At 44.4% G+C, this 18,541-nt stretch overlaps 1 protein-coding gene across 2 annotated transcripts in view; it reads left to right on the top strand.

The window, feature by feature from the left end:
- The window catches only part of NBN (nibrin), a 92,496-nt gene extending 74,670 nt beyond the window's left edge, over nucleotides 1–17,826 (top strand). For both annotated transcript variants that reach the window (XM_056522310.1, XM_056522311.1), the window contains exons 14-16: nucleotides 1,170–1,283; nucleotides 1,920–1,969; nucleotides 17,157–17,826. In XM_056522310.1, coding sequence (XP_056378285.1) covers nucleotides 1,170–1,283; nucleotides 1,920–1,969; nucleotides 17,157–17,190 — 198 coding nt within the window. In that variant the 3' untranslated portion in view covers nucleotides 17,191–17,826. The remainder of the gene's footprint in view (nucleotides 1–1,169; nucleotides 1,284–1,919; nucleotides 1,970–17,156) is intronic.
- The last annotated feature ends 715 nt before the right edge of the window (nucleotides 17,827–18,541 follow it).

The following is an 18,541-nucleotide window of genomic DNA, read 5'->3' as shown; positions in this document are numbered from 1 at the left end:
GCCGGGATCAGCCGCGCATGACACGGGCATCGCTCCGATGCCCGCGGTTATGCTTAGGACGTAAATGTACGTCCTGGTGCGTTAAGTACCACCTCACCAGGACGTACATTTACGTCCTGCGTCCTTAAGGGGTTAAAGGAGTACTCCGGTGTAAAAAAAAATTTCATATCAACTGGCTCCAGAAAGTTAAACAGATTTGTAAATTACTTACTTAATAATAAAAAAAATAATTCTTAATCCTTCCAATGAGAGATGAGCGAACTTAGAGTAAATTCGATTCGTCACGAACTTCTCAGCTCGGCAGTTGCTGACTTTAGCCTGCATAAATTAGTTCAGCCTTCAGGTGCTCCGGTGGGCTGGAAAAGGTGGATACAGTCATAGGAGACTCTTTCCTAGGAATTTATCCACCTTTTCCAGCCCACCGGAGCACCTGAAGGCTGAACTAATTTACGCAGGATAAGTCATCAACTGCCGAGCCGAGAAGTTTGTGACGAATCGAATTTACTGTAAGTTCGCTCATCTCTACTTCCAATACTTATCAGCTGCTGTAGACTACAGAGGAAGTTGTATAGTTCTTTTCTGTCTGACCACAGTGCTCTCTGCTGACACCTCTGTCCATGTCAGGAACTGTCCAGAGTAGGAGAAAATCTCCATAGAAAACCTCTCCTGCCTCGGACAGTTCCTGACATGGACAGAGGTGGCAGCAGAGAGCACTGTGGTCAGACTGGAAAGAACAACACAACTTCCTCTGTAGCAGCTGATAAGAACTGGAAGGATTTGGATTTTTTTGAATAGAAGTAAATTACAAATCTGTTTAACTTTCTGACACCAGTTGATTTGAAAAAAATAAATATAATATATCGTTTTCCACCTGAGCACCCCTTTTAAAGAGCATTGTGTAATACTTACTTCAGCCTGTGGTGGCGCTTCAGGGGAAATGCACACCTGTTGCCAGGTTTTCGCAGCGATGCTTATCTTTTATTTTTTTTTATTTATTTTTTACTAGGAGGATCCTACTGATAAAAATAAGTTGTCTCCATAGTAAAACCTTTTTAAATGGTGGCTCAAACTTCCTATTTTACACATTGGACCCGGGATTGCGTATATATTACTGGAGTTACACTGCTGACGCTTGATACTTCATATGGTATTATTCTCTGTGTTAACAGATTGCATATCCCGGGGCTGGGAGCTTTCCTCACATCATCGGAGGCTCCGATCTTATAGCTCACGACAGAAAGAAGAACTCCGAGCTAGAACAGTGGTTACGCCAGGAAATGGAGGTAAGGAACCTGAAAGGGGAAATACAAAAGCAGAAGAGTATACTTAGCTGTTATGCACGCTTATTTATGGCCCTTTAGTGGAGCAGTAAAATCTAGTTTTCTTTGCTTGCACAACAAAACAAGATTAAACTGATAGTGCTGGATTCACATACTGCCGTACCAGCCATGACTATGTGCTGATCTTGAAGATACGCTATTGCGGCAAACAGAAGTCTTTCTTGTTGTTCTCTATAGCAGTATTTTTTCTTCTATAGCAGTATTTTTTCTACCAGTGCAACTCCAGCTGTTGCAAAACTACAACTCCCAGCATGCCCGGACAGCCAAAGGCTGTCCGGGCATGCTGGGAGTTGTAGTTTTGCAACAGCTGGAGGCACACTGGTTGGAAAATACTGCTATAGAAGAAAAAATACATTTATATTTATAAAAAATAAAATAAATTAAAAACTTCTATAAATAGATTCATAAGTAATGGCAACATGACATCACTAGTCCATTTGCAGTAAATGTGAGTGTGAGTGTCATCTGTGTAGTGCTGCAACCAGAAAAAAAAAAAAAATGTGGACCCCCCCCAAAAGAAGCATCATAGTTGCCGAAGCATAAATATAAATTTACATAAAGTTACATTTTTTTTCTCAGGAGCAAACTCAGCAAGCCAGAGAACAGTCACTCGCTGACGATCTTTTCAGGTGAGTCCTGTCAATGTCTTTCCTCTTGCACGCACACACACACCCTGTGGTATTTCAGCGAAATACAAACTCCGTGAAATCTTTTACAAACAGCTGACAATTGGATAAAGCCTAGGTCTCCAAACTGTGGACCTCCAGCTGTTGCAAAACTACAACTCCCAGCATGCTGGGAGTTGTATTTTTGCAACAGCTGGAGGTCCACAGTTTGGAGACCACTGGTATAAAGTAATAAAAGAAGTAAAGCTGGTCATACACATTAGATACATGTTGGCTAAGGCCACCAATTTTAGTGGGGCCGGCAAAAGTGTGTGGGAGCGCCGACTGACTACTACCCCACGGAAGGAGAAGGATCAGGCATGTTGGATTTCCACTTCCTGATCTTTTATTTTGGAGGAATAAACTGTTGCCAGAGATGTTTGACGTTGGCTTACTTCTCATTCAGAACACATGCATCCTCATCCAACGCTATGTCATCACTGGGGCCCTGTCAGGAAAGACTGTCAGGGGATCAGGGAAGCATCGGCATTGGGGTGGCAGGGGATTTTGATATTATTAACAGGCGTCAAGTCCTGGAAAAAAAAAGTGTGGGAACTCACCCAAGATTTCTAATACACCGCCCAGTTTGCGTAAAAAAACTACAGGCATACATCTGCCTACGGAGTATAAGAGTGACACACTGTAACAAACCTCCTCCTCATGTAATCACCTTACTACGGAGGTGACACAATGTAACAAACCTCCTCCTCATATAATCTCTTTACTACTGGGGTGACACACTGTAACAAACCGCCTCCTCATGTAATCACCCTACTACGGAGGTGACACACTGTAACAAACCTCCTCCTCATGTAATCTCCTTACTACTGGGGTGACACACAGTAACAAACCTCCTCCTCATGTAATCTCCTTACTACTGGGGTGACACACTGTAACAAACCTACTCCTATTGTAATCTCCTTACCACTGTGGTGACACATTGTAACAAACCTCCTTCCATGTAATTACTTTACTGGATTGACATGTGACCTCTCCTCCAACTCAGCCCCGCCTCCTCCACAGCATCACACAGGTCCTTCAACCACGATCTTCCCTCTCCTCCACAGCTAAGCTCCGCCCCCAACATGTGATGGTGACATCATCACAGGTCCGACATCTCCAGCATCTAGCAGTCCGGGCCAGGGAGGAGAGGAGGGAGGGTAAGAACAGAGAGGTCGGTCCTGCAGGACTAGTGTAACAGGGACGGCGTTCCTCCTGTGGAAAAAGCAAAGGAACGCCGTTCCTTCAGGACTCGAGCCCTGATTATAAACCATTGTCCACTGTTACCTGGGGATGTAAACCCCCTTGAATCTTGATCCTCACCCCCTCAACATTGCATTGTTACCTTTATCGTATTGGCTCCAATAAAAATGACTCTAGTTCCAAGCAGCTTCTGGCTGACCCTCTAAATTCTTTTACTGGAAACGAAGTATCCGCCCTGGAACATTTGATGTTTGATATTCATCTTCATATTTTCACATCTTGTACTGATTTTCTGACGTGCGCTTGGGCAGGGGCCGATTATAGGGCTCTTCATTGGGTTTACTGGAACTAAATCCGTAAAAATTCCAGCTCCTATGATCATTACTTCAGATCTGGGAATTACTGTGTGAATTATTTTCGCAGCTCTTATGTAAATTTTTTTTAATTTTTATTTATTTTTTTTACAAATCACTTTTTTTGTTTAGGAAAAAAAAAAAAAAAGACCTCCCAAAGATTACTGAGGCTGTAAGTGGTCGGCTGTAATCTGCGGGGGACCCTGACAAGTAAAAATATTTAGAGGAAATCTGTCATCCGCATCACCTGCACTAACCTTGTAGTGCGGGTGATACTGATCAAAATGATACTTACCGCGTCTCTGTTCCGCCGTAATTCATCTTTTTTGGTATATGCAAATTAGTTGCTTGGGGCATGGGCTGAGCTACGGACCTAGCTCAGGGCACTGTGACATCATCTTTGCCAGGAGATGACAGGAGGAGGGCGCATGGAGGCTCCTTACAGGCCCAAGGTGGCTGCGGGAATGAAACTCAGCTGAATGCCGCTTTCGGGTGTACCCAGGAAGCGGCGCATGTGCAGTACAGTAACAGGCCGAGCGAGCAGGGAGGGGGATTAGGACTATGGAGGAGCTGGGCGCAACCCACCTGGCAAAGATGACATCACCGTGCCCGGAGTAGATTTCGTAGCTCCGCCCATGCCACAAGCAACTAATTTGCATGTACCGAAAAAGATGAATTATGGCGGAGTGAAGCGACTGTTCGGGATGCGGTGAGTATCATTTTGATCAGTATCACCTGCACCACAGGCCTGTATGACGGGTTAGTGCGGGTGATACCGATGACAGATTTCCTTTAACAGGACTTTAAAGGGTTTTCCTATCTATTGGTTACAAATTTCCATCAGTTTTACAGTAATCTAAAATATTTTTTAAAACTGCTTTATAGAGTATGTTAAAAAAGCAAACAAAAAACATGGTAGCCTGACCACCTCTGCAGTGATGTCTGGGCACTCCAATATATGTGCAGCCGTGCTGTGTGCAGTGTTTGGAGACATTGTAGCAGCTAATCTCCACCAACTCAGGAACAACAATAAATCAGTGATGCAGCCTCCAGAGGGGAAAACTGATGACATATCCTATAGACAAGTTATATAATGGGAAATTGTGCCACTCCTTGTGTTCTCACACACACACACAACATCTTATCCTGAACTGTTTCCTACAACTACAGCAAAGCGTTAAATGGGCACTGTCAATAAAACATTTTTTTGCTGTTGCTCTCCTTATGGTAAATAAAATAATCTTTCTAATGTACTTTGTTTAAAGAAAAATTAAGTTTTCTATGTTTTGTGTTTAAAAAAAAGCTGCCACTAGGTGTCTCCCTACTTGTCCAGAGCACATTTCCCCCCATCTCTTGCACAGACTTTGTCCAGAAAGTATCCAGCCATGTCATTCAAAATATATTCTTATTAATGATGATATTTATTAACGAAGATACAATAATTATTGGGCATAGGACAATGACGCCTCAGTCCTGTTTAAAGGGGTACTCCGCTGCTCAGCGTTTGGAACCAACTGTTCCAAACACTGGAGCCGGCGCCGGGTGCTTGTGACGTCATAGCTCCGCCCCTCAATGCAAGTCTTTGGGAGGGGGCGTGAAGGCTGTCATGCCCCTCCCATATGCTTGTATTTAAGGGGCGTGACGTCATGAGGGGGCGGGGTTATAGCTTCACGAGCTCCCGGCTCCAGCTTACGGTACAGTTTGTTCCAAACGCTGAGCAGCAGAGTACCCCTTTAAAGTAGGCACCTTTTGGATTTCACACAGTTCTCCCAAACACAGTCCGAAACACTGCAGAATCCTTTGTTGGAATCAGCCGTCTTGTCATACTTTACTGAACCTCATCGTCTGAAATCTCTTCCCTTTCAAAGATGATTTTAGTTTTTGGAAATGCCAGAAGTCACAAGGAACCCAATCTGAGTCGTAGTGAGCCGGCGGGGCGGGGGTTCGGGCGGCTGAGTCACCTGGGTGATTTGATGTTTTGACAAAAAACACTGCACTCATTACTTCGTTCCTGAAAGCCTTCTGAATTATCCAAATAGTTTCCGAGGAGAAATGTTTAAGCTTAACACATAAACTGATGTAGATTCATTTCTCTGCTTACTCATTTTATAGGGGTACTCCACTGGAAAACATATATATATATATATATTTCAACTGGTGCCAGAAAGTTAAACAGATTTGTAAATTACTTCTATTAAAAAATCTTAATCCTTCCAGTACTTATGATCCACAGGAAGTAATTTTCTTTTTGAATTTCCTTTCTGCCTGACCACAGTGTTCTCTGCTGACACCTCTGTCCCTTTTAGGAACTGTCCAGGGCAGGATAGGTTTTAGGTTTGCTATGGGGATTTGCTCCTACTCTGGAAAGTTCCTAAAATGGACAGAGGTGTCAGCAGAGAGCACTGTGGTCAGACAGAAAGGAAATTCAAACAGAAACGAACTTCCTGTGGATCATAAGAGCAGCTGATAAGTGCTGTAAGGATGACGATTTTTTAATAGAAGTAATTTACAAATCTGTTTAAAAAAATAAAAATAAAGAAAACATTTTTCCAATGGATTACCCCTTTAAACGTGTCAGCCATTTAGAACATATGCTTACTCCAGTGTTTCCCAACCGGGGTGCCTCCAGCTGTTGCAAAACTACAACTCCCAGCATGCCCGGACAGCCAATGGCTGTCCGGGCATGCTGGGATTTGTAGTTTTGCAATAGCTGGAGGCACCCTGGTTGGGAAACACTGGCTTGCTCAATGGTGAACAGTGTCATCGTCATTTTTCGCACATGACCCAGTCTCCTTTTCAGGTTACAGTAACGTCCTGCAATCTGTTTTCTTATATTAATATATGAATGGGACAGTACAGAGATGTTTCTAGTGATCTTTTTATACCTAGGCCGGTAACCATGACAAGGGGGCAGGAAAGAAGGTTTCACCATCATCACAGACAGAGATTCTTTACTGTAAGAGCAGTGAGACTATGGAACTCTCTGCCACGTGATGTCTGACTCAATAAACAAGTTCAAGTATAACATAAGAGGTTCTGTATACTAGATTCATGTGGATAGAATGTCGATCCAGGCATTTATTCTGATGTCATTTTGGGGTCGGGAAGGAATTTTTCCTTTGTGATGGGGCAATTGGCATCAGACATTTGTTGATTTTTTTATTTTTTTTATTTTTTTGTATGTGTGTAAAATCGCTTTACTTTAAAATCTCTTATTTCATTGTAAGCAACAGGGGGTCTGTAATGTCCTTTCCTGTTATGTAGATGTCATTATGATTAATACATTTATACGAATGTACAATAGAGGATGGAGAAAACAGGCCGCCGAAGAGATTTCCTTTCTGTGGCAGCTGTTACTGTAATCATTATTCTAACCCAATATAGAATTTGTTATATACGTAGAGTACAGCACATGGTAACCCAGAAGGATACAGTGTAGGCCAGATACAGATAGTAAATCATCAGGGCAATGACTCACAGACCAGAACACAGTATAGAACAGTGGTCTTCAACCTGCGGACCTCCAGATGTTGTAAAACTACAACTCCCAGCATGCCCGGACAGCCAACGGCTGTCCGGGCATGCTGGGAGTTGTAGTTTTGCAACATCTGGAGGTCTGCAGGTTGAAGACCACCGGTATAGAAGATAGAAATTAATACATACATTTTACTGAGTGGTATTAAAACATGAACAAAAGCAACAAAAACCTAAAGGTGAATAAAAAACAAAACTACGTTTTGTTTTTAATTCCCCTTTAGGTTTTAGTTGCTTTTTTTCATGTTTTAATACCATATTATATCACAGCCCTTTAGGACCCCAGTAATAGATATACCGTATTTTTCGCCGTATAAGACGCACTTTTTCTTCCCCAAATCTGGGGGGGGGGGGGAAGTTGGTGCGTCTTATACGGCGAATACACACCTATCGCGGCGGTCCCTGAGGCCGGGACCCGCGGCTAATACAGGACATCACCGATCGCGGTGATGCCCTGTATTAACCCTTCAGACGCGGCGATCAAAGCTGACCGCCGCGTCTGAAGCGAAAATGACACTAACCCGGCTGTTCAGTCGGGCTGTTCGGGACCACCGTGGTGAAATCGCGGCGTCCCGAACAGCTTACAGGACACCGGGAGGGACCTTACCTGCCTCCTCGGTGTCTGCTCCGTGCCGGGATCCTCTGCATGGCCGGCGCTCTCCTTCATCGTCATCACGTCGTCGCGCACGCCCTCCCGTCATCCAATAGGAGCGGCGTGCGTAGCGGCGTGATGACAGAGAGCGTGGATCCCGGGGAAGAAGACGTCCGGAGCGACGGGGACTCGGCGACAGCGATGGAGCGACATCCAGGGCAGCGGTGACGGGTCCGGAGCGGCGGAGACACGTGAGTATTACCTCCTATACCAGTGGTCTTCAACCTGCGAACCTCCAGATGTTGCAAAACTACAACTCCCAGCATGCCCGGACAGCCGTTGGCTGTCCGGGCATGCTGGGAGTTGTAGTTTTGCAACATCTGGAGGTCCACAGGTTGAAGATCACTGTTGGGTTCAGAATCTTTTTTTTTTTTCTAGATTTTGGACCTTTTAAAATTGGGTGCGTCTTATATGCCGGTGCGTCCTATAGGGCGAAAAATACGGTACTTAAAAGTATTAAATTTTATTGGTATGGCTTAAAATTAATAACTTATCCAAATTGTGACTATATAATTGTGTGACCTATATTAATAAACCAAAATATCACAACACCTGTAAATAACCATGCTAGTCTAAAGCCAATCCAGACTAATGGGCTTTATATAGATATTATAAGTGGTAAGTACGGAGCAATACGTCGGTCCCCCAGGATGGACGGGCCGACGCACATCCGTAATATGCACTCTCTCCTGGTACTGGGACAGAGCAAGCAATTCAAATTGCTCTGCCAATTCCTATGTATACAACCTTTAGATATAGTTATATATATAACAGGAGCTTGTAACTCACCACTAGTTTTACAGGTGTACACCTCAAATCATATCACCTCTTGTGCAAAAAATTGTGAATAATATATAAAAACATTACATATGTTCCCGTTCCGACGCGTTTCCCGCCCATTTCGGGGTTTCTCAGGGAACTAATGGGTATAGTCCTGTTGATGTGGACTGATGTGAGGCCAGTACACTGATAATACCAATAGACCTGTACAAGAAATGAGAGCACGTTCAGTTTGCTCATAGGGACCATAATGATAATCATGTTTTAATACCACTCAGTAAAAGTTATGTTTTAATTGATATCTTTGTGAGCTGGACCCCACCATTTTTGTTCTATCCATTCTATACGGGTTATGGCCCGCATTGTCCGCGCTCCAAATACTCCTGCAGTGCCGCACTACAGCCGCAGTCCTGTTATCCAGTGTATTGGGTGGTGAGCTGAACCATAAATCTTTTTCTTATTTCTAACTGTATATAAGACTATAGGTAAGACGAGTTGGGAAACAAACTGCCTATTAAAGGGGTACTCTGCGAGAAACCATCTTATTCCCTATCCGAAGGATAGGAGATAAGATGTCTAATTGCCGGGGTCTCGTCGCTGGGGACCCCCGCGATCTCCACTGCGTAGCGCCACAGTCATCTGGTGCACGGAGCGAACTCCGCTCCGTGCCGGATGACTGGCAAGTTTCCATGTTCATGATGTCACAACCCCCTCTATTCATGTCTATGGGAGGAGGCGTGACGGCTACTTACTAACAGTCATGCCCCCTGCTATAGACATCAATGGGGGGGGGGGCGTGGTGTCACGAACATGGAAGCTCCAAGCTTCCACTGCCGGCCTGGAGATCGCTAGCCACTGCAAGTTTCGCTACCATTTACTTCAATAGGTCCGCCAGCAATCTGCAAGTATCGCGTGTGAATGTGCCCTAGAGCAGGAGCGTCAGGGCTGCATATTGCAGTAAAACGAAGCAGTGCTACAGTTTTGTTTTGGAGAGAGATGTATATCCTATGAAACAAAAACTGTAAAATTAACTGTGTAGAAACAAAAATCCCCCAAAAATAGCAAAAAAAAAATTTTTTTAGCGGGGGTGTCCAATTTCACCAAGTTTGTAATGACATCACTTACACTTAAACAACACAATGTAACTCCAAGTCAATGACACTTCTGTGAAATCACACTGTCCACTCAGGAAGCAACACTGATTGACAATCAATTTCACATGCTGTTGTGCAAATGGAACAGACAACAGGTGGAAATTATAGGCAATTTGCAAGACACCCCCAATAAAGGAGTGGTTCTGCAGGTGGTGGCCACAGACCACTTCTCAGTTCCTATGCTTCCTGGCTGATGTTTTGGTCACTTTTGAATGCTGGCAGTGCTTACACTCTAGTGATAGCATGAGACTGAGTCTACAACCCACACAAGTGGCTCAGGTAGTGCAGCTCATCCAGGATGGCACATCAATGCGAGCTGTGGCAAGAAAGTTTGCTGTGTCTTTTAGCGTAGTGTCCAGAGCATGAGGCGCTACCAGGAGACAGGCCAGTACATCAGGAGACGTGGAGGAGGCCTTAGGAGGGCAACAACCCCGCAGCAGGACCGCTACCTCCGCCTTTGTGCAAGGAGGAGCACTGCCAGAGCCCTGCAAAATGACCTCCAGCAGGCCACAAATGTGCACGTGTTCACACAAACGGTCAGAAATAGACTCCATGAGGGTGGTATGAGGACCCGATGTCCACAGGTAGGGGTTGTGCTTACAGCCCAACACTGCAGGACTTTTGGCATTTGCCAGAGAACACCAAGGTTGGCAAATTCACCACTGGTGCCATGTGCTCTTCACAGATGACAGCAGGTTCACACTGAGCACATGTGACAGACGTGACAGAGTCTGGAGACGCCGTGGAGAACGTTCTGCTGCCCACAACATCCTCCAGCATGACTGGCGGTGGGTCAGTAATGGTTTGGGGTGGCATTTCTTTGGGGGTCACACACCCCTCCATGTGCTTGCCAGAGGTAGCCTGACTGCCATTAGGTACCGAGATGAGATCCTCAGACCCCTTGTGAGACCATATGCTGGTGCGGTTGGCCCTGGGTTCCTCCTAATGCAAGAAAATGCTAGACCTCATGTAGCTGGAGTGTGTCAGCAGTCCCTGCAAGAGGAAGGCATTGAGGCTATGGACTGGCCGCCCGTTCCCCAGACCTGAATCCGAATGAGCACATCTGGGACATCGTCTCGCTCCATCCACCAACGCCACGTTGCACCACAGACTGTCAGGGAGTTGGCGAATGCTTTAGTCCAGGTCTGGGAGGACATCCCTCAGGAGACAATCCGCCACCTCATCAGGAGCATGCCCAGGCATTGTAGGGAGGTCATACGGGCACGTGGAGGCCACACACACTACTGAGCCCCATTTTGACTTGTTTTAAGTTGGATCAGCCTGTAGTGTGGTTTTCCACTTAGATTTTGAGTGTGACTCCATATCCAGACCTCCATGGGTTGATAAATGTGATTTCCATGGATAATTTTTGTGTGATTTTGTTGTCAGCACATTCATCTATGTAAAGACGAAAGTATTTCATACGATTAGTTCATTCATTCAGATCTAGGATGTGTTATCTTAGTGTTCCCTTTATTTTTTTGAGCAGTGTATATGAACACCTCACGAAAACACTAAACATCCCTCACAACCTGTGTGGAATATGTCGGACATTTTTTTTTCATAGCATATACATTAAATGCAATCCGAAAAAGGCAGTGTGGACCCGGCGTGATCTGTAAAGCCGGACCCAGGTGACGTGTCCCCATCCTAGTAAATGGCAGTTCTATTAGAGAAGTAATGAAGCTCTTATTGTTGTGTGTACCCAGGACAGGCTGTCAGAGCCGGGCAGGTTATTTTCAGAGGTTTGTTTGCTCTTTTCCTTCCTGTCGTGTATGAAGGATAAGCTGGAGTTGCTTGGAGACGACAGCCGGCTACAATTATATTCCTGGTTACGTGATGATGCAATTTGGCTGCAGCGTTTCTCTGTCTAAGCAAATCGAGCTAAGTAAATGGGATCGGAGGAGGGTGAAAATGCTCATTCATTTTATCGTATGGAAAGCGTTGCTGACTGGTCATACAGAAAGCCTGGTCCTGGGCCATATTGTCATTTATAAATGGTGTACACATGGCGGGGGTATAGGTAAAACAGCTAGAACCAATATTGTAACTATAGGGCAAGTGTTTTCTAACCAGTGTGCCTCCAGCTGTTGCAAAACTACAACTCCCAGCATGCCCGGACAGCCAACGGCTGTCCGGGCATGCTGGGAGATGTAGTTTTGCAACAGCTGGAGGCACACTAGTTAGAAAATACTGCCGATGCCCAAATGGTGTATACACAGCCTGGGTATAAGTAAAACCGCTAGAACCGATATTGTAACTGTAGGGCAAGTGTTTCCCAACCAGGGTGCCTCCAGCTGTTGCAAAACTACAACTCCAAGCATGACTGAACAATGGGGGAAATTATATTTACACCCAGGCCCTGATGCCCAAGAGGGTCCAGTATGCCCTAGAGAGGATACTGTGTAGGGCTCAGAGGGCCCTAGTAAAGGTTTTGCAGAACTTGCCAATATGAGAGATCCATGTCTATTTAAAAAAAAAATATATATATATTTATTTATTTATTGATTGATTTATTTTATTAAAAATAGTTGCTGTTACTGGATAATCTTAAGACATTCAACATTAAAGGGGTACTCCGGTGGAATTTTTTTTTATTATTTATTTATATAAATATATATATAATATATAATTAATTTTTTTATGAACTGGTGGCAGAAAGTTAAACAGATTTGTAAATTACTTGTATTCAAAAAAATCTTTACCCTTCCAGTACTTATTAGCAGCTGTATGCTACAGAGGAAATTATTTTCTTTTTTTTTTTGTCTTGTCCACAGAGCTCTCTGCTGACACCTCTGTCCGTGGCAGTAACTGTCCAGAGCAGCATAGGTTTACAATGGGGAGTCTCTCCTGCTCTGGACAGTTCCTGATACGGGCATCAGGTGTCAGCAGAGAGCACTGTGGATAAGACAAAAAAGAAATTCAAAAAGAAAGCACTTCCTCTGTAGCATACAGCTACTAAAAAGTACTGGAAGGATAAAGATTTTTTAATAGAAGTCATTTACAAATCTGTTTAACATTCTGTCACCAGTTGATTCCAAATGTATTTTTTCCCCCCAGAGGAGTACCCCTTTAAGCTCCTGCCCCTCAGTAGAAAATGTGGAACTGGGGGACCCCAACTATCAATCTTCATTGGTAGTAATAGTCTTCTCATAGGGGTTAGATGGACCTTTTTGGGCCCAGGTGTAACCGCAGCCTCTGCGCCTTTAGAAGCCAAGGATTAAAAAGAATACGGCAAAAACAAATATTTGCAGGCATTTAAAGGGGTATTCCCGTAGTTATACCAATCCACAGGGTAGGGGATAGCTAGATGATTGGAGGGGGGAGCCCTGTGATTTGCTAGTTATTGATTTTGAGTACGGGGACCCGATGGAGCGGCGGGTCTCCATTCAATCTCTACAGAAGCTGTCAGAAACAGCCAAATACAGTGTTTGCTTGTTTCTAGCTAACATAGAAAAAAAAAAAGAGGGTCTGCGCACATTCTAATGGGAGACTGGGGTCCCCATTATCGAGATTGCAGGGGGGCCACGGTGGTTGGACCCCCCTGCGATCAGCTAGTTTTCCCCTATCCTGTGAATAGGGGAGAACTTTGTCAGATGTGAAAAACCCTTTTTGTGAGGTTAAAAAAAGTGGTGTTAAAAAATGGCTCATCAGTATTAGATTGGTGTGGGGTCCACCTCTTGAATCCCCCCGCTGGTCACCTTGTGCCAGCACCGCAGCCTCTTCAGTGCTTTCGGCTGCTCCTTGCTGTGTCACCATACTTTTAGTAGCAACAGTGCAAGGTATCAGTGTTGTCTCATGAATAAGACAGTCATGCAGCACCTTGCACCCCTGCGGGCTCCTTTATACGGCTGATCATAAAACTAGACCAGTGTTTCCCAACCAGGGTGCCTTCAGCTGTTGCAAAACTACAACTCCCAGCATGACTGAACAATGGGGGAAATTATATTTACACCCAGGCCCTGATGCCCTAGAGAGGACACTGTGTAGGGCTCAGAGGGTCCTAGTAAAGGTTTTGCAGAATGCTGGGAGTTGTAGTTTTGCAGCAGCTGAAGGCGCCCTGGTTGAAAAACGGTGTACTAGACTATGTTGTCATACTATCTGTAAACCGATAAAGCTGTACAGTAGGCACAGGGAAAAAAAAAAAACCTCTTCCTGTACTTTCCTAAATTTAGCCCTTGAGGACTGTGGTTTCTATTAGGCCGTTTTATTTCCTGCACCAGTTAATGTTGTCTCCACCGCAGACTGTATTATTATTTAATTAAGGTGTTAAATAACGTGTTATTTTTTATTATTTTTATAGCAATTTTATGCAACTTACTGAAAAAAAATCTCGGTGAATAAACCATTAAAGTGAATAATTCAGTGGTCTTAAGCCCCTGAGAACACAGCGTTTTTTGTTTTTTTTTGCCAACCCAACTTGGTTTTTTTGTTTTTTGTTTTTTTTTTGGGGGGGGGGGGGGGGACGCAGCGCAGTTACAATGCAGTGTGAAGGAATAAACTTTATTCTACAGTTCAGTACATAATAGTCCTCAAATTTGCATTAACAAAAAACAACTAAACCTGGCATATTCAATACCATTTTCTGTACCTTTTTTATTCTGTTTTTTTTTTTGGAACGGACAACAAAACAATTCTGGTATTATTTTTTCATTTTATTTTTATCAGAAGCATAGCTCTGTATTGTATGGCGTAGTGGCACCTTCCCGACATATGCATAGCCCATAGAGCTCTATGAAGGGTACCTATCATGTAACAAAAAAAAGGGCCCAATATTATAAATAAGCATATGGCATTCATGTTAACTTGTTTTTGTGTTACTTTTCTTGTTTTAGGCAGCTCTGTGGTTTCCTCTTGCCTTGCAACCCTTATTGGTGTTTACTCGAGTGCAAGAATGACGCTTGCCAGCACTTCACTGTAGGGAACTTTCGTTCCCTTACTTATCTCCTCACCTTCACCCCTGTACTGTCCAATCATTAGCAGTCTCTTCTCTAAAGCCCTATTTTCTGTGATGTATTCATGTGTATAACAAAGAGGGGCACTAAAACTTAGTACGTGGAAAGCCTGCACCTTTCTAGTGATGCGTTTATGTATCGTCTAGCAACCATCCAAACTGATTGCATTAAATATATGAAGAATGTCACCACTTCCTTTACTCTGGGCTGAGGTTTGGTAATGCTGTCAAGTGTATTCTAACAAAACCTAAGTACAAGGAAGAGACGTTAAAGGGGTACTCCGGTGCTTAGACATCTTATCCCCTATCCAAAGTCCACGCCGCTGGGGACCCCCGTGATCTTGCATGCGGCACCCCGTTTGTAATCAGTCCCCGGAGCGTGTTCGCTCCGGGTCTGATTACCGGCGACCACAGGGTGGGCGGCATGTGACGCCCCCGCCCCCATATGATGTCACGCTCCGCCCCTCATGGCAAGCCTACGGAAGGGGGCGTGACAGCTATAACGCCCCCTCCCGTAGGCTTGCATTGAGGGGCGGAGGCGTGACGTCACACGCCGCCCGCCGGTAATCAGTCCCGGAGCGAACACGCTCCGGGGACTGATTACAAACGGGGTGCCGCGTGCAAGATCACGGGGGTCCCCAGCAGCGGGACTCCCCCGATCTGGCATCTTATCCCCTATCCTTTGGATAGGGGATAAGATGTCTAAGCATCGGAGAACCCCTTTAAGATAAAGAAAATGGTAATACTCGAAGATTATGTTCACGGGCAAAGAGCAAAGAGAAAACACCAGCTCAGATTTATCATGGATTTAGCCGTAAGGCTTTTGGTTCTGATTTGCAAGTGACATTTCAGCCTGTTTTTTTTACTAAGGCTCCCACTGATTTCAGCAGAACCGTGTGGGAAAATCCGAAAAAAAATCCATGGTAAAGCACCTTTCCACCTTTAAAGGGGTACTCCGGTGGAAAACATATTTTTTATTTATTTATTTATTTTAAATCAACTGGTGCCAGAAAGTTAAACAGATTTGTAAATTATTTCTATTAAAAAATCTTAGTCCTTCCAGTTAGGGATCGACCGATATCGTTTTTTTAGGGCCGATACCGATAATCGGTGGAGGTTAGGGCCGATAGCCGATAACTTATACCTATATGCCGGTATAAGTTATCGGCTATTTATCCCCCCTCGACACCGCTACAGAACATTGATTTAAAGCGGGCGCTTTAAATCAATGTACTGCAGTGGCTTTTGCGGTGCCATAGGCCGCCGCTGCCACCTGCTTCTCTCCCCCTACCTGTCAGGGTGGTCCGGGCCATCCATCCTTCCTTCCTGTAGTGTCCGGTGGCATTCCGGGTGGATGGTATACCGATCCGGGCTGTCCTTCTTCTCCGGGGGTCATCTTCTCCACTCCGGGCAGGCTCCGGCCTAGTACGCTGCATAGACGCTGCTGCGCAGTGACGCCCGTGCGCAGCGACGCACCTGACGTCACGGCGTAGCGGCGTCTATGCAGCGTACTAGGCCGGAGCCTGCCCGGAGTGGAGAAGATGACCCCCGGAGAAGGACAGCCTGGATCGGTTCACCCTCCACCCGGAATGCCACCGGACACTACAGGAAGGATGGATGGCCCGGACCACCCCCATTATGGGTAAGTTTAATTTTTTGTTTATTGACTCGGAGGGTGGGGGAGGGGCCCGACCGGTATAGCGGTATGGGCAAAAATCCATACCGGTATACCGCCCAGCACTACGGTGGGGGGTGCGACGCGGTGCGGTGGGTAGGGGGGGGGGGGGGGGGGGGGGGGCGGTCGCCGGTGCGGTGGGTCGGGGGGGGGGCGGTCGCAGTGCGGGGGGCGGGGCATTATCGGCTTATCGGCATGGTAATTACCGATAATGCCCAAAATCGTGATTATCGGACGATAATATCGGCCATACCGATAATCGGTCGATCCCTACATCCAGTACTTATTAGCTGCTGAATACTACAGAGGAAATTATTTGTTTTTTGGTACACAGAGCTTTCTGCTGACATCATGACCACAGTGCTCTCTGCTGACATCTCTGTCCATTTTAGGAACTGTCCAGAGCAGCATATGTTTGCTATGGGGATTTTCTCCTACTCTGGACAGTTCTTAAAATGGACAGAGGTGTCAGCAGAGAGCTATGTATTCCAAAAAGAAAAGAATTTCCTCTGTAGTATTCAGCAGCTAAGTAGTACTGGAAGGATTAAGATTTTTTAATAGAAGTAATTTGCAAATCTGTTTAACTTTCTGCCACCAGTTGATAAAAAAAAAAAAAAAAAATGTTTTCCACCGGCGTACCCCTTTAAACTATGCAGATTTCCACAGTTTTAACCTATATGAACAAGCCCTAATGCAACAATATCCATTTTGTTCTACCAAATCAAGGCTTTTCTGCTCCTCCAGAGAGAGGGGTCCTCTGTGTTTTATTTCTTGGCTTATTAAAATGTCTATTTTCATTGTAAATCAAATTTTGGTCTGTTTTTTTTTTTTTTTTTTTTTTTACAGGTATAACCCTAAAAATGTCAAAAGAAGGCGATAAGGAGACTGCAGAAGAGGATGATTCTAATGTTTAGTATGTACATCGGCGAAGGGATCAATTGTGTCATTGGATGTATAGGAAGCGATTACTTGCACCTTACCTGAAGACGTATATAATGGGTCCATGAGGCTTCCATCCATATACAGTGGCTATTGGCCCAGTTTGCCCCTTTGTATAGGTCGATGCCTCTTCAGTTTAGTATTAGTCTTCCATTTTTACTACTGTATGATTACACTATGAACAAAGCATGAAGGCGGCGGGTGGGATTGTAGGGGTCTTCAGATATCTTGTTTTAGGGGACAGTCCCATGTAGCATATTTTTCTGCTGTGTATTTTCCTACCCATTAAGATCAATGGGAAGCAAAATCAGCTGCAGAAAATATGCAGCAAAATATGCTGTGTATACACTAACTTGGACCGTACCCTTTAAAGCGCAGCTGTCAGCAGAAAAATACAGGTGTAAATAAGCACATGGCAAAATAGTGCTAGTTATCAGGATTTTATGCATACCTTTATTATATTTATAGTCGAGATATAAGCCTTTTTCTTAAAGGGGTACTCCCGTGGAAAACTTTTTTTTTAAATCAACTGGTGCAAGAAAGTTAAACAGATTTGTAAATTACTTCTAAATCCTTCCAGTACTTTTTAGGGGCTGTACACTAAAGAGAAATCCAAATAAGAAATGCATTTCCTCTGATGTCATGACCACAGTGCTCTCTGCTGACCTCTGCTGTCCATTTTAGGAACTGTCCAGAGCAGCATATCTTTGCTATGGGGATTTTCTCCAGCTCTGGACAGTTCCTAAAATGGACAGCAGAGAGCACTGTGGTCATGACATCAGAGGAAATGCATTTCTTTTTTGGATTTCTCTTTAGTATTCAGCAGCTAAAAAGTACTGGAAGTATTAAGATTTTTTAATAGAAGTGATTTACAAATCTGTTTAACTTTCTGGCACCAGTTGATTTAAAATAAATAAATAAATAAATAAAGGTTTTCACGGGAGTACCCCTTTAAAATGCACATGGGCATTCCGCAACACATGAAGAGCCCAGGTAAATCTAGCCCATATCCTCAAAAAGTAGGCAGAAGTGGTCCATGTGATGGTGATAAAGAGGACATGGGTTGGACTTGCTGGGGAACACCCCCTGGGCACTTGAGCCTAATTTGCATATAAAAAAAAAAAAAAAAGTTAATCTCATTATTGAAGAGGGTTATTAAAATAAAAAAGCTATGCCTGGAATTCTGACAACTTGTCCTAACTATCCTTTGGCTTATTTACACCCCTGTTTTCCTGATGAAAGGGCCGCTTTAATTATTTCTTTCCGTAGAGAAATGTAAACCTAAATTCTAA

The sequence above is a fragment of the Hyla sarda genome, chromosome 5, assembly GCF_029499605.1.
Source record: "Hyla sarda isolate aHylSar1 chromosome 5, aHylSar1.hap1, whole genome shotgun sequence".
Taxonomy (NCBI): Eukaryota; Metazoa; Chordata; class Amphibia; order Anura; family Hylidae; genus Hyla; species Hyla sarda.
This window is presented reverse-complemented; position numbering and strand designations above follow the sequence as displayed.